Source organism: Bipolaris victoriae, assembly GCF_000527765.1.
Source record: "Bipolaris victoriae FI3 unplaced genomic scaffold scaffold_41, whole genome shotgun sequence".
NCBI classification, from domain to species: domain Eukaryota; kingdom Fungi; phylum Ascomycota; class Dothideomycetes; order Pleosporales; family Pleosporaceae; genus Bipolaris; species Bipolaris victoriae.
This window is the reverse complement of record NW_014575351.1, coordinates 47,236-61,706: the sequence shown is the minus strand read 5'-3', so window position 1 is coordinate 61,706 and position 14,471 is coordinate 47,236. Positions and strand designations below refer to the sequence as shown.

The 14,471-nt window shown below is 55.1% G+C and overlaps 6 protein-coding genes across 6 annotated transcripts; 3 read left to right on the top strand and 3 right to left on the bottom strand.

Annotated features, from left to right (window-relative positions):
* Window positions 1–619: 619 nt before the first annotated feature.
* COCVIDRAFT_99027 (hypothetical protein) lies at window positions 620–3,150 on the top strand (the record flags this gene model as incomplete). Its single annotated transcript, XM_014701267.1, has 4 exons — window positions 620–675; window positions 731–992; window positions 1,042–2,838; window positions 2,902–3,150. 4 exons carry the CDS (start codon window positions 620–622, stop codon window positions 3,148–3,150), a joined length of 2,364 nt encoding a protein of 787 aa, XP_014556753.1.
* Window positions 3,151–4,165: 1,015 nt separating this feature from the next.
* COCVIDRAFT_53327 (hypothetical protein) lies at window positions 4,166–4,419 on the bottom strand (the record flags this gene model as incomplete). The annotated part of the gene is made up of 2 exons (XM_014701266.1): window positions 4,166–4,303; window positions 4,354–4,419. Coding segments are annotated over 2 exons (204 nt in total), but the record flags the coding sequence as incomplete, so codon positions are not given.
* A 3,337-nt stretch (window positions 4,420–7,756) lies between these two features.
* COCVIDRAFT_15872 (hypothetical protein) lies at window positions 7,757–8,332 on the bottom strand (the record flags this gene model as incomplete). The annotated part of the gene is made up of 1 exon (XM_014701219.1): window positions 7,757–8,332. One exon carries the CDS (start codon window positions 8,330–8,332, stop codon window positions 7,757–7,759), a length of 576 nt encoding a protein of 191 aa, XP_014556705.1.
* A 56-nt stretch (window positions 8,333–8,388) lies between these two features.
* COCVIDRAFT_98962 (hypothetical protein) lies at window positions 8,389–8,613 on the top strand (the record flags this gene model as incomplete). The annotated part of the gene is made up of 1 exon (XM_014701265.1): window positions 8,389–8,613. One exon carries the CDS (start codon window positions 8,389–8,391, stop codon window positions 8,611–8,613), a length of 225 nt encoding a protein of 74 aa, XP_014556751.1.
* Window positions 8,614–8,616: 3 nt separating this feature from the next.
* On the bottom strand, window positions 8,617–10,012 carry COCVIDRAFT_26513 (hypothetical protein; the record flags this gene model as incomplete). Its single annotated transcript, XM_014701236.1, has 5 exons — window positions 8,617–8,728; window positions 8,785–9,384; window positions 9,436–9,498; window positions 9,642–9,799; window positions 9,935–10,012. 5 exons carry the CDS (start codon window positions 10,010–10,012, stop codon window positions 8,617–8,619), a joined length of 1,011 nt encoding a protein of 336 aa, XP_014556722.1.
* Window positions 10,013–11,234: 1,222 nt separating this feature from the next.
* COCVIDRAFT_37664 (hypothetical protein) lies at window positions 11,235–13,990 on the top strand (the record flags this gene model as incomplete). Its single annotated transcript, XM_014701264.1, has 3 exons — window positions 11,235–11,386; window positions 11,440–13,462; window positions 13,517–13,990. The coding sequence occupies 3 exons, from the start codon at window positions 11,235–11,237 to the stop codon at window positions 13,988–13,990; spliced, it is 2,649 nt and encodes an 882-aa protein (XP_014556750.1).
* Window positions 13,991–14,471: the final 481 nt, after the last annotated feature.

Sequence of the window (14,471 nt, the reverse complement as noted above, 5' to 3'; positions counted from 1 at the left end):
TAAACGGTCGCAAAGGTGGTTCGACAGCGCGAAGAAAGGTGGCGAGTCGCAATGGATAAGGCCGCGAAATCGAGTGCTTTGGGGGGAGCGATTTGGGCGGGTGTCACAGGACGGCGGAAGACGGAGCGCGAGGCGTTTGAGCAGAAGCGGGCGCTGCTGTCGCCTGGGCTATGATAGGCGCAATAGTCGACGTGCTCAGACGAGCGGACGGAGGGCGGAAGCGGTTGCGCGATAAGGATGCTAGAAGTGTAGAAGAAGTACAGGAAAGCAGGTTAAAGAGGAAAGAGGTGACGGCGCGGACCGACGACAAGCAGCAGGCCAACAGAGGCCCTGCCGCGGGTGTCGTCACTTGAGTGGGTTGGCCGTTGTCGTGTCGTGGCGTTGAGGCGTTGAGGCGAGTGCGTGTGGCGTTGAGGCGGATGTGTATGTGGCGGTGAAGCGGATGCGTGGCGGTGCAGATCTCTCCACTCGTCGCGTGGTAATTGTTCTTGGCGCTCTGCCCTGCGCTCGGACCCTGGCCTGGCTGTTGACAAACAAGACCACCAACACCACCACGGCTTGGACTCCCCGCCGGCACCCCCACTACAAAGGCTATCACGTCCACCCACCCAAAGCAGCCATGCCGCGCACGGCAAAGTACACGACGGCTGCCTCACCGCAGAAGACGCCCATAAAGTAGGCCGACTCGCTCTACACACGTCGCGCCCTTGGGCCCGGCTAACTCGCATAGAGTACCCCTCAACGACGACCGCCGGGAAAAGGCCAACCGCCGCCACGCCCAGAATGAAGCCCAGCGTAACTCGCTGCGAGCATCGACTGCCACGCCCGCCAGGAAGCGCATGTCGCTTGCGGCGGGCCAGGACAGCCCCCACACACCCTCCCAGGGCCAGGATGGCATGCCCGACATAACAGGCACAGCAGTCACGCCAGGCAAGCGTGTCATGCCGCTGCTGGCCAATTTCGAAGAGTGGATGAAGATGGCCACAGACAATGTACGCCCATAACGGCACACTCGACGCAAATGCTAACATCTCCAAACAGAAAATCAATGCCAACAACTCATGGAACTTTGCACTCATCGACTACTTTCACGAGATGTCATTGCTTAAAGAAGGCGACGGCGTCAATTTCCAGAAAGCGAGTTGCACTCTGGACGGATGCGTCAAAATCTATACCAGCAGAGTCGATAGCGTCGCTACCGATACTGGTAAACTTTTGAGCGGACTCGCAGAGAATGCTAGCAGAAAACGCCGTGGCGATGCCGAAGACGGAGAAGAGGGTGATGACGATGGCGAAGGAGAGGACGGCGAGGATGGTCAGAAGAAGCGCAAGAAGAGGGCTGCACGTTCCGCCGAGGCTACCCTTGCATCCTCGTTTGCTCAGCTGCAGAACAAGAAAATGGAACTCGAGTTCTCTGTAGACCCACTCTTCAAGAAGGCATCTGCCGATTTTGACGAAGGAGGCGCAAAGGGTCTGCTGCTCAACCATCTAGCCATTGACGGAAAAGGCAGAATTGTCTTCGATAGCAGTGACGATGCGGGTGATGCCACCGCTGAAGATACACGTCCAAGTGCAGGTCTCGAGGATGCCCGTCAGCCGTCGCAGGAGCCACAGGATGCGCATTCGTTCGACGATATCGACATCAACATATCAGGACTGGCTGCCAAATACTTCCCTGACCTATCCCGGCTTGATGGACAAGATGTTTGCCCTTCAATGAAGACTTTCGATCTTGGAGATGTAAATGGTTCCATGGACCTTCCCTTCCTCAAGGCCCCTGATGACTGGCGTGACGATGTCAAAGACAAAGACGAAGAAGAAGATGAACCCGGTAATCGATCCGGTCTTTTCCTCGACGATGAAAACCCTATGGGTTTCGATGATGATGACGTGAACATGGGTGGTTTTGACCTACCTCCAGAGACTGGCTTTGGTGAAGGTGGTGAAGTCTGGGCTCGTGAAGCTATTCGGGATCCACAAGCTCGCGTCCATACCATGGGCATTGAAGACAATGAGGAAGCCGGAGAAGGGGGCGAGGGTGCTGTCGGTACTGACGCTCAGTACGGCGTCTCCATGGTGCATGGCCGCGACCAAGAACAAGAAAACATTCTCAGCTATTTCGACCAAGCTCTCAAGAAGAGTTGGGCAGGACCGGAACATTGGCGAATCTCGCGAGTCAAGCACATGGGCAAGGCGGCTCCGACAGTAAAGAGGAAAGAAAAGGAACCGTTCGAGATTGACTTCACTGCACCCATGTCGCAGTCTTTGGCAGACATGCTTTACACACCTGCAACGTCGAATTCCACCATATCGCTACCTAAGGCACAATGGAAATCAAAGTCACGGAACCTGCTTCCAGACGACAAGCATTTTAACTCTCGACAACTACTGCGGCTGTTCCTCAAACCTAAAGCGCGCATGGGCCCGCGAAGGGAAGGACGACGAATGCAGCCGCCAGCCAACGAACCTGCACATGGCCATGTCGACGAAGCATACTGGGCCAACCAAGGCAACGACGTCGAAGATGGCGCTCCCCAAGGAAACTACGATGCAGACTTCTTCCAAGATGATGGGTTACCAATGCCGGGCGGACCTATTGACGACGATGAAGACTTTGCAGATGCTCGAGATCATTTCTCGCCCGCCCCCGAAGCTCCAAATGCTACACAGCCCCTGGATGGTTCATTACCAAGCTCGCAAGCCGACGCATTTGGTGCGCAACTAGTGACACAGAGTCGCAGATTCCGACCAGAATACGTGCAGTATGCTCGGGTGGCGAAGAAGGTGGATGTGAAGCGGCTCAAGGATGAGTTGTGGAAGGGGATCGGGCTCGAAGGTGTAAGTACTATTCGAGATATTGATGACTTGTATATTCGGCCAGTGAACTAACGTGATAAACAGATCTCCGCGCCACCCAAGCCAGACGCTGTCGACGACCCGGCCGTCAAGGCAGTCGATGGTTCCCTGACCTTCACCAAGGTGGTCAATAGCCTGCAAGCCGTGTACCCCAAGCAAACAATGGCGGATATCTCTACGAGCTATTGCTTCATCTGCTTGCTGCATCTAGCAAACGAGCAGGGGCTGGTGATTGAGAATCAGGAGAACTTTGAAAATCTTACCATTCGAAAGGACTTTACGGCAGAGGTCTGATATGGTGTGTCAATACGAGGTAGAGAGGGACGTGTTCAAATATACCAACGAGTCAATAATGCAATACAATGAATGATGGACTTTTTTAAACATTTACAAGATCGATTTCCAATTCCTGGTATCTGTTCGGTTCACAAAGTTTATTACGACTTTTTATGTTTGAAACAAAAAAAGCCAGCGTATTGAAGCTGTGGATATATCCCAAGATGACAGTAGCTGATCAAGGAGCAGTGACGAGCAAACACCAAGAAAACCTCAAATGACAAAGACACACACACACACACACACACACACACACACAAGGTACGCTGATACCAGACTGATCAAACAACAGGTTGCTATAGAATGTATTAGAATTCAACGTCAAAAAACAAACCAGAAAACATTAATCGCAACAGGATGGTATCTTCGCACATGGGTTTGCACCTCCGCAATCCACATGAAGAGCAGACAAGAAGCAAACGCCAAACCCATTCCTGGCAACTCATTCGTTCAATCAATCAACCAAGCAATCGAACCAAACATATCAAACACATGAACACATAAACACATCAAACTCATCAATCATCCGACACCTTTCCTTCTCTTACTTCTTCTTCCTGCCCGAGTCTTTGCGAACAGCGGTACCGGCAGCCCATCGGAAAAACGGCGAGGGAGTAGGCTTCTTGCGCGAAGAGTGTCCCGAGCCGCCACTACCGCTAGGTACGACAATGACGGCGGGTGGCGAATGGTGACCGTCGCCGGGGTGGCCAGGAGGAGGTGGCGGTGGTGGAGGCATGGCACCTGCGGGAGGGGGAGGAGGAACTGTTATGACGTGGGCGTGAGATTCAGACTCACGTTTCCTGCTCTTGTCCTTCTTACCTTTGCCTCTGAGAGGGAGATTTTGCGACATGAACATTTGCGCATCCGGTGGTGGCGGAGGTGGCGGAGGGAAAACCTCGACTACTGGTTCAGGTGGTGGTGGTGGTGGTGGCGGCTCTGGCATGGGCCACATGTGCATGGTGATGGCCCAGTCAGGCTGGATCACGGTTTCCCAGATTTGAGGTAGAATGATCTCGCCATCCGGTCCCACAAGATCGTAGTGGCCTTGGTGCACGTGAGGCCCAATGACATCTACGTGGAGGAAAGCCTGCTTGATAAGTTCTTCCATGCCCTGATCTCATGTAAGTAGCCACTCAACCCACGCAATGATTGTTTACCTACCTTCCATGTCTTGCACAGTTCCCATGGGAAGCTGAACTTACGCCCAACAGCGTCCTTGAACTTGATTGGGAGTTTTGGTGCATCAGATGGCTTGAGAGCAGCAGCCTCGTCCTCGGCAGCTTTCTTAGCCTTCTCCAATTCCTCAGCAGCAGCCTTGGCATCGGCCAGGGCTTTCTCATGAGCCTTTTTGGTCTCCTCAGCTTCAGCAGCCTTTGCCTTTTCGAGTTCCTCCGCAGCGGCTTTGGCTTCAGCAAGGGCTTTCTCGTGGGCTTTCTTAGTCTCCTCGGCTTCGGCAGCCGCCTTCTTCTCGGCCTCCTCTCGCGCCTTTTCGGCCGCTTCCAGCATGATTTTGGCTTTTTCGGCCGCTTGCCTCTTCTCTTCTGCGATTCTGGCCGCTTCTGCATCTGCAGCGGCCTTTTCCGCGGCACGGGCGGCATCTGCAGCGGCCTCTCGTTTCAGTTGTTCATCCTTTTGAGCAAGAATGAGTTGCTCCAACTTGGCAAGCTTGTCCTCGTCGCCCCTCTTCTTCGCTTCTTCAGCTTCTTTTGCAGCTTTCTCGGCAGCCTCCTTCTTAGCTTTCTCCTTTTCTATCTTGGCCTCTTGTTGGGCAATGAGCAAGTTCTCAAGACGGGCAAACTTGGCCAGCTCCGCATCTCTCCTGGCTTGCTCAGCTGCCTTTTCCTCTTCGTCAGCTTTGTGAAGCAAGAGCTTCTCGAGTTTTATAAGCATGCCCTCTTCTTTAGGATCTGGTTGAGCGGGTTCCGGTGGTGGTGGAGCGGGCGGAGCAGGTGGAGGAGTAGCTATTATTTGCTGCTGCATTTGAAGCAACTGTTGCATTTGCTCCAGATGCTGTATGTGCTGTATCTGCTGCATTGGCGTCATTTGTTGCATTTGCTGTATGTGTTGCATTTGCTGCACTGGCGACAAGTGTTGCAAGGCTTGTTGCAAGGCTTGTTGCATTGGTTGCTGCAATGGCTGCTGCATCGGCGGCTGCATCGGCTGGTGCAACTGCAAATGCATCTGCGCTGGAGTCTGAGGTGGGGGTGCAGCAGGTTGAGGTGGAGGTTGAGGTGCAGGTGTAGGCGGAGTTGGGGCAGCACGACGCTCTTCGTCGTGCTGAGGCTTTGGTGTAGCTCGCTTTGAAGAGGCTTTCTGTGGAGGTGGATGTGGATGTGGAGGCGGAGGTGGAGATGGGTGTGCTGAGTGTGGTTGTGCGTGTTCAGGATGTCCGTAGGGATACATGTGCTGGGGCATGCCATGTGGCTGAGCACCGTAGGGTGGATAGTAGCCTGTCGGCGAGTAAGGCATCATTTCCCCAGGAGGTGCCGCCGGCATCGAGGAACGGTGGGCTTTGCGTGCCTGGTGAGGATCTTGGTAGCGAGGATCCTGATATTCGGGAAAGTAGCCGGCACGTGGATCTGCTGCCGGTGCGGGCGGCTGTGTGAAGGGGTTTTGTCCATTGGGTGCAAAGGGGTTCTGTGCATAGGCAGCATGGGAGTCATGGCCGAATGGAACTAATTGACCTGGGGGTGATTGCGTGCCTCCTGCGTAGCCGTACTGATATCGAGGGTCTGAAACCATGCTAGGTGCAAAGGCATTGGGCGCTGGCTGGGGTATATGACCCCAGCCAGCGCTTGGATGACCATGAGGCGGGGCTCCGTGAGCTGGGGCGCCATATGGGTAATCGTCGTCGTCCTCGACTTCAGGAGGCTCCTGATGATGGACGGATTGATGCCTTGGCCGTCGCGGCCTGCGTTGGCGATCCAGTTTGCTTCGGCTTCGACTTTGGCTTCGGCTATGGCTCTCGTGGCGGGAGGGGGGATCAGGAACAGGAGCAGCGTGGCGTGAAGATGTTCGCTCCCGACGAGACGGCTTTTGTCGAGGTGGAGCTACAGAAGGAGGGTGTACAGCGTGGTGCACAATGGGATGGTGAGCAACAGCACGATGTGGTGCAGAGTGGTGCTTGACGGCACGAGGGCGGGATGCAGAGTCCGAGGGGTTAATCTCGTCGATGTAGTCCCACGAACCTTCGTCCTCTTCCTCTACGTCGTCTTCGTCTTCGTCGTCGTCTTCGTCGTCTTCCTCTTCGTCTTCCTCTTCTTCGTCGTCGACGTCCTCGGTTTCCTCACCAGTGCTGTACTCCTCTTCACTGGCGGAGACGACTTGGATCCCAGCCGAGTCCTCGTCAGTGAAGTCGTCGTCGTCGTCGTTGTCGTATGCGCCCGTGTGGTTGTTGACAATGATTCCCTTCCGTAGTCTGATCGCAACGTTAGTGTCGCCCTTGACATGATAGCGGCGCTTAGGGGGAGTAATCGAGACACTTGACGGGGCAGTGCTGCCCGTCGTACGCGACGATAACGACGTAGCGCGCGACTTGGTCGAGCGTCGAGAGGGGGCACGAGGCATAGCGCGAGTATGGGGGAGATGGGCTATGACTAACGGCATGAGGTTGGCGGTGCTGGAGGAGAAGCCGTACTCGAGCCTGCTCCTGCTAGAGAATGGCCGAGTCCGGAGTCCTGAGGGCGCAGGGAATGGGGCGAGCGATGGGTCAAGACGGGGCGGGTGAGCAGCAGTCGAGATGCGGAGGGCAAGACGGACGGGGGTGGGCGACGGGAAGGTGGAAAGTGGTGGTGGGGGTGTTTTTGCTGACCGCTTTCAGCGTGGGCGGGGCAGTGCGGCGCTGGGAAAGACAGCGATGCACTTTGTATACAGCAGACAAGCGGCAGACGACAGACGCTGCAGACGTCCAGGGGCGTCACTGCAGTGTTTCTGTGCGAAGCCGTTGTTCTTGTTGCTGTTGTCGTTGTTGATGCTGACACCCTCGTTGCTCACGCGCGAGAAAGGGAGGGGGGAAGGGGGGGGAGAAGCGGCAGAATAAGGTCTGCGGTAGGAACCAGGGTATTCCGCTTGATGAATGCCTGACGGGGCCGTTGTGGTGGGCTCGGTAGGCGCTGATTCGCCGGCAGAAAGTCAAGGCAGAAGGGCTCGAAACACTGGGGCTGTCTGATGGAGGCTTGGATGGGCAGACAACAGGCGGGTTGGGTTGTAGTGTGGTAATGGTAGTGGTGTTGGTCGCACACAGGCTGGAGCAAGGCGGATCGTGTGACGCCGTCAAGGTCTGCGCCAGAGTCTCCAAATCAGATGACAATGAGAAATATCCAGCCGTGCTGTTTCGGACATAATAGTCTGGCCTCTTCACCTAATAGCAGACGGGGGACGGAAGAAGACCGTGCAGTGACAACAGCAGCAGTACCGTTGCTGGGACGCTCGAGCGAGTCTACTGCACATGCACCGCCCACTTGTGCTGCTATTTAATTGTTTTGGCCTCACCGGCGCGGCGTCGTCGTAGCACGGCTGGGGGAGTCGTGGAGTGGTTGGCTTTAGTCGCATACGTGGTACATGCTCATTGTCCACGTCCCTTACCGCCCACAGCCCAACCCGTATGCACGCCTACCAGACCCATGGCAAAGAGGCTCGACGGGAGCCGCCGTGGAGCCCAATCCCGACAAAGCCCGTCCTGACGTGCGTAGGTCACCGACAGCCGTGACACGTGTAGCTCTGCCTTGGGGTCGTCCATCCGCCAGGGTGCAGTGTCTTTGGGCACGGGTGCAGCCTCTGTTGCGCTGTTCGGCCATACTACACTCTGCAAGTATGCACCAACAGGTGGGGCATCGCTTTGCTTATTGCAACCAGCAACAGGTTTGCAACCGTGCCGAGCCAGCATGTCCGTCCGTGTGCTCTGTTCCCCATCGTGGCCGAGCCAGCACGAACCCCATCCACAGTCTAGAAGCTCCCTCCACGTCTTCGTCGTCGCCAACATAGGTAGACGACTGACTGGCACAATACACATCAGCCTCTGCCTGCCGCTCTCGCCTATCTTAGCCGCATGCCCAAGCGAACCCAGACCGCAGGCACAAATCCATTGCCCCGGATGACGCCATGTTGCCTGCTGCTCTTCAACTGCACCATTGATTGCCATAGCCAATCTACTATTAACCCGATCCTCAATCACACACAGGTACCTAGGCCAGCAGTATGCAAGGACCCTACGCCCATGCACGCACACACCCCCCTACCCCTCATACACATATACACGCACACTCACATACACACATACACACATATACATGCACCCCCTCAGCCCATGTCACGAGACAAGGAAATCTTATTGTTGGAAATACTTGGCACTGTACAAGATATAGAACACACACGCTGCCGCTACCCGCTCTTCCAACCCGCGCAAAATCCAAACCCGCTTGACACCTATTGGTTCGTCTTGCCGGAGTTGTTGGGCTTGGGGATGTGGTCCAGGATGCTCTTGTTAGATGGTGGCTGGTAGAGGATCTTTCGGTTCTTGAGCGGTCCCCACTTGTACCTGTTGTGCTCGTTAGCATTGCTTCACCATGTGCCCATGTACCACTGCAAACGCACCTCTTGACCCAGACACTGAGAGAGAACAAGACGCTCGTCACAGCAAGCACCTTCCATCCCATCTTCTTGCGGTCATCCATCTCAGGCTCAGCGGCCCAGTTGAGGAACTCAACAACGTCCTTGGCCATCTGCGAGGTCGAGGCTTTTGTGCCATCCTCGTATTCAACCAAGTCGTCGTATAGCACACGAGCCATGGCAATGCCGGTACCGGGGAAGTAGGGGTTGAAGTTGAGGCCATCCTGCACAACAGCACCCGCAGGTGGCTCCTCGGGGTAGCCAGTCAACAAGCTGAAGATGTAGTTGCAACCGCCGTGGCGGGCCTTGACCATGAGCGATAGATCCGGGGGCAGTGCACCGTTGTTGGCAGCACGAGCAGCCTCATCGTTCTTGTAAGGTGCGGGCATGTAGTCAGAGAGCTTTCCGGGGCGCTTCTCGATCTCGCCCTGGTCGTTGGGCTCAGTGTCGTATTCGTTCTCCTCGGCAAGGGCCTTGGCCTCATCGACAGTCATGAACTTGCCAACGAGAGCTCGGTAAGGGACACGAGAGATGGAGTGGCAGGATGCGCAGACCTCACGGTAGACCTGGAATCCACGACGGAGGCTATTTGGCATGTTAGGACGAGTATGCGAGTATCATTCGGGGAAGACGTACGCAGCGTGATCGAACGTCTTGTACCACTTTTCGTGCTCCCATGGGTACTGGGTAGGGTGCAGACTATCAATTCCACAGTCAGCTTCTTTTTTTCCTTATTGTCCTTTGCATCTTCTCTTTGCTGTTGTTATTGCTGCCGCCGTAGGCGTGGACGTCATTCCATCCATGTCTCGGCTAGAGAGCAATTAGTGAGTTGGCACACTCACCCTTCTTCAGCGGGAGTCATGGCATCGACATCGCGTCCGTAGAGATGCCAGTACCAGGCAGTGGAGCCGACGGCGAAGATGGTGGCACCGGCGGGGAGGGCGTTGTTCTTCCATGCGGAGGCAGCTCCCTCGGCAGAGGCCGATGTCGAGGCAAAGCGCTGTGATCACCCAATCCGTCAGCCAGACATTCAATTGCAACAGAAGAAGGCCCAGGCCCGAGTATGATGCCAGAGATGGCGTTGATGAAGCTCGCGGGAGCCGTTTGCGGGAACTGGGCCGTGTGGGAGGCGTACCGAAGCTGGTCTGCTGGTGGCATTGCGGGTCGCGGCGCCGGCGGTGCGTGCCGTACGCAGTGCTGAGCGAGCCAACATGGTTATGTGAAGCCGGCTCGGAGCGAGAGGGGAAGTGGATCAATGGGGGTTGTCGGCGTTGGTGATAGTGGTGAAGGAGGGCTGTTTGGTCGCAACTTCTTCGCTCGAGGCTTGGCGAGACCTAATCAAGTCGACGGGCGCTGTGATTGGCCCGCGCCCGCGGCTTTCGGCGATGTATGATCTGTATATTGCGAGTGCGAGCAACACTTGGGCACCTTCACGACAGTCAATGGCCAGGCGTGCATTTCTTCCAATTGCGTCTTTGAGGCCAGTCGAGGGCACATGTTTGTCCGTGGTGCCGACAACCTCCTGGCTGAAATACAGTATACGTCACATGACTTTATATGGAAAACGCCTAGCACGCGCAAGTTTGGCCAGCACAAGTACGTGTGAGTGAGAGAGCATGACATCAACTCATCAGTCAAATATGCAGCTTGGGGGCACGGGGACTGCGACACAAGAAAGAAGCAAAGCAACTGCACGCACTGCATCATCATCATCATCATCAGTGCAGCAGCTGCGTCTGGCAATGGGGGGCATGTCGTGGGTTCAATCATCTGATCTGCCAAAGACATTTTGCATGTAGCGCTACTTCTATACCCTTCCACTCATGGGGTGGTTGTAGAAGGGCTCAAACGAGGGCTAGTGTTTTCTCTAGCAAGGACTGGCAATGTTGCCAGAACACACAGCGTCTCTGCAGAGAGGGAGATGGCTGGGAGGACTTCCTTGCGATGTTTGAGAAGAGAAAAAAAGAAAGCGGCGGCGGCGGGATAGTAAGTATTTGTACTAGGCCACACACGCACACTGGCACAAACACTGGGGCAGCTTAGCGGCGTGTGCAGTCGCAAGCCCTCTCTGCCCTACCAAACCTCGCCTGGCCAATTGCAACGAGCGCCTTCTCACCGCAGCACGCCCTCATCGACTGTAGCGGTTGGGTCAGATGCGGCGCTTCAAGCAGAATGGCGCTTCTGCCCTGCAATGCGGGCGTGTGGTGCTATCGCGGCAGGCCATCACCGCCTCGCGCAGCCGGCTGAGCGCTCACCGCAGTCCACAGCTGCACACGCTCTCGAGCCCCACGACAAGCTCTCGATACTACCCCGCTGCCCGCGCCCAGCTACAGCTACCACTACGACTACAACACGCGCCCTCTCGCACATCGCCCCCTCCCCCTTCCCCCCTCTCTCTTGCTCCCCCCGTCCGTTATTGCTCGCACCGAAGAAACATGTGCAGACACTTTGGAGTCGACGACCACTCCGCCATGGACGTCTCCAAGGGTCGCGAGGTGCTGCCCACCAATGTCAAGCCTGTGCACTACGACTTGACCTTGGAGCCAGACTTTGATAAGTTCACCTACACCGGTACCGTGACAATTGAGTATGCCCTACCTCTAATTGCAACCCATGCGCCCGCCCGCTGACACGCCACAGTCTGGACGTCGTCGACGACACCACATCCGTAACCCTCAACACCAACGAACTCAAGATCCACTCCACCAAGATCACAGCCGGCCAGCAGGTCATCTCAGAGGCACCCAATGTCAGCACCGATGACGAGGCACAAACAACAAAGGTCAGCTTCGACCAAACCATCCCCCGCGGTGGCAAGGCCCAGCTCACCATGACCTTCTCGGGCATCCTCAATGACAACATGGCTGGTTTCTACCGTTCCTCGTTCAAGGCGGAGGACGGCTCCACCACATACATGGCCACAACCCAGATGGAGCCCACCGATGCTAGGCGTGCATTCCCCTGCTTCGACGAGCCGGCCCTCAAGGCCAAATTCACAGTGACACTTGTCGCCGACGAGAAAATGACATGCTTAAGCAACATGGACGTGGCTTCGGAGAAGCAAGTTGACAGTGCCATTTCAGGCGGAAAGCGCAAGGCCGTTACCTTCAACCCCACGCCACTCATGTCGACATACCTTCTGTGCTTCATTATTGGAGAACTCAACTACATTGAGACCAACAGTTTCCGCGTCCCGGTACGAGTATATGCACCAAAGGACAGAGACATCGAGCACGGCCGCTTCTCCCTTGAGCTGGCAGCAAAGACGCTAGATTTCTACGAAAAGACCTTTGACAGCGCCTTCCCCCTTCCCAAGATGGACATGGTAGCCATTCCAGACTTCAGTGCTGGCGCTATGGAGAACTGGGGTCTTATCACCTACCGTGTGGTCGATGTGCTCATTGACGAAAAGGTCAGTGGCGCCGCCACCAAGCAACGCGTAGCCGAGACCGTGCAACACGAACTCGCGCATCAGTGGTTCGGCAATCTTGTCACCATGGACTTTTGGGATGGCCTGTGGCTCAACGAGGGATTTGCGACATGGATGTCGTGGTATTCCTGCAACGTCTTCTACCCTGATTGGAAGGTCTGGGAGGGTTACGTTACTGACAATCTCGCAAGCGCACTCTCCCTCGACTCTCTGCGCAGCAGCCACCCTATTGAGATTCCAGTGAAGCGTGCAGACGAAATCAATCAGATTTTTGATGCCATTTCGTATTCCAAGGGCTCTAGCGTCATTCGCATGATTTCCAAGTGGGTTGGCGAGGAGACCTTCATGGAAGGCATTCGCCAGTACCTCAAGAAGCATGCTTACGGCAACACGGAGACGGGTGATCTCTGGGCTGCTTTGGCCAAGGCCAGCGGCAAGGATGTTGGTAAGGTCATGGACATCTGGACCAAGAAGGTCGGTTACCCTGTGGTCGCCGTCACCGAGGGCACCGACTCGATCCATCTCAAACAGAACCGTTTCCTCCGCACTGCCGATGTCAAACCCGAAGAGGACCAGACTCTGTACCCTGTGTTCCTTGGACTTCGGACCAAGGATGGTGTTGATGAGGATTTGACCCTCTTTGATCGCGAGGCCGACTTCAAGCTCAAGGATATGGACTTCTTCAAACTAAACGCAGACCACTCTGGATTGTACCGGACTTCATACACACCAGAACGACTACACAAGCTTGGCATTGCCGCGAAAGAGGGACTTCTTACTGTTGAAGACAGGGCCGGAATGATTGCTGATGCTGGTTCGCTGGCTGCGTCTGGGTACCAAAAGACATCTGGAATCCTCTCGTTGCTTGATAGCTTCAAGGACGAGTCGGAATTTGTTGTTTGGGGAGAGATTTTGTCGCGCATTGGAGTGCTTCGAGGTGCATGGATGTTTGAAGATGAAAAGACTAGGGATGCTCTGAAGAAGTTCCAACTCGACCTTAGCGCCGAAAAGGCACACGAGCTGGGATGGGAGTTCAATGAAAACGACGGACATATCCAGCAGCAGTTCAAGGGCCTCATGTTTGGCGCTGCCGGCATGGCAGGTGACGAGAAGATCACCAAAGCCTGTTTTGACATGTTTGCCAAATTTAAGGCGGGCGACAAGTCCGCCATCCATCCCAACATTCGTGGGAGTGTGTACGCCATTGTACTGAACAATGGTGGCGAAGAAGAGGTAAGTCATTACCAGATTGATTACTGCGTGTCTCCATGCTGATTAGTAAAATAGTACAATGTCATTGTGAACGAGGCTCGAAATGCAGCGACAAGCGACGAGCGCAACTCGGCTCTTCGGTCTCTGGGACGAGCCAAGTCACCAGAGCTCATGAAGCGCACGCTTGACATGGCGCTCAGTGACGATGTCAAGGGCCAAGACATCTATCTCCCCATTGGAGCACTAAGAACGCATCCAGCAGGATGCCATGCGCTCTGGAATTGGGTCAAGGAAAACTGGGCAGAGCTAGAGCGCAGGCTTCCCCCAAGTCTGAGCATGCTCAGCTCCGTCGTGTCTATCACAACGTCTTGCTTCACGCACCGTGAGCACGTTGAGGACATTGAGGCCTTTTTCAAGAACAAGAGCACAAAGGGCTTTGATATGGCGCTTTCTCAGAGCCTGGACAGTATCAATGCAAAGGCTGCATGGGTTGTGCGAGATTCGGAGGATGTGAGTTCTTGGCTTAAAGAACACAAGTACCTGCAGTAATTGGCACATTGGCCTGTCGGACTAGATGCAAGCAGGGCCTTGTGACGCCTGCGCAACTAGACAGCCGGAGCTCAAATAAAATAGATAAAGTAACTGTATAACAGTAGAAAGAAGAAATGACAGCACATTTGTTGCAAACCTGGTTGTCTATTGTTATTATTATTATTTTAGCAAGGTGATGTCTGGTGATGTGATGGCTGCCAAAGGCTAATAAATTGATAGTGATTATTTTAGGTGTTGCGTCATATGGTTTGCGGGGTGGGATTGTGCAGGGGGGATGGCAATGTACTCCTAAGGAGACAAGCGCTCGATGGGCTTGCACACGTCCCCCAAGGCGGGAGTCGGAAGACGCGTAGTGGACCTGCAACGTCAGCCTTGCCAGGCCTCCCGAACATGTGATAATTGTGTCTTCTGGCATTGGCGGCCCATGATTGTTGACAGTACCATTGCTGGTTTTTTGCGTCACTTGGCAGCGTTTCCA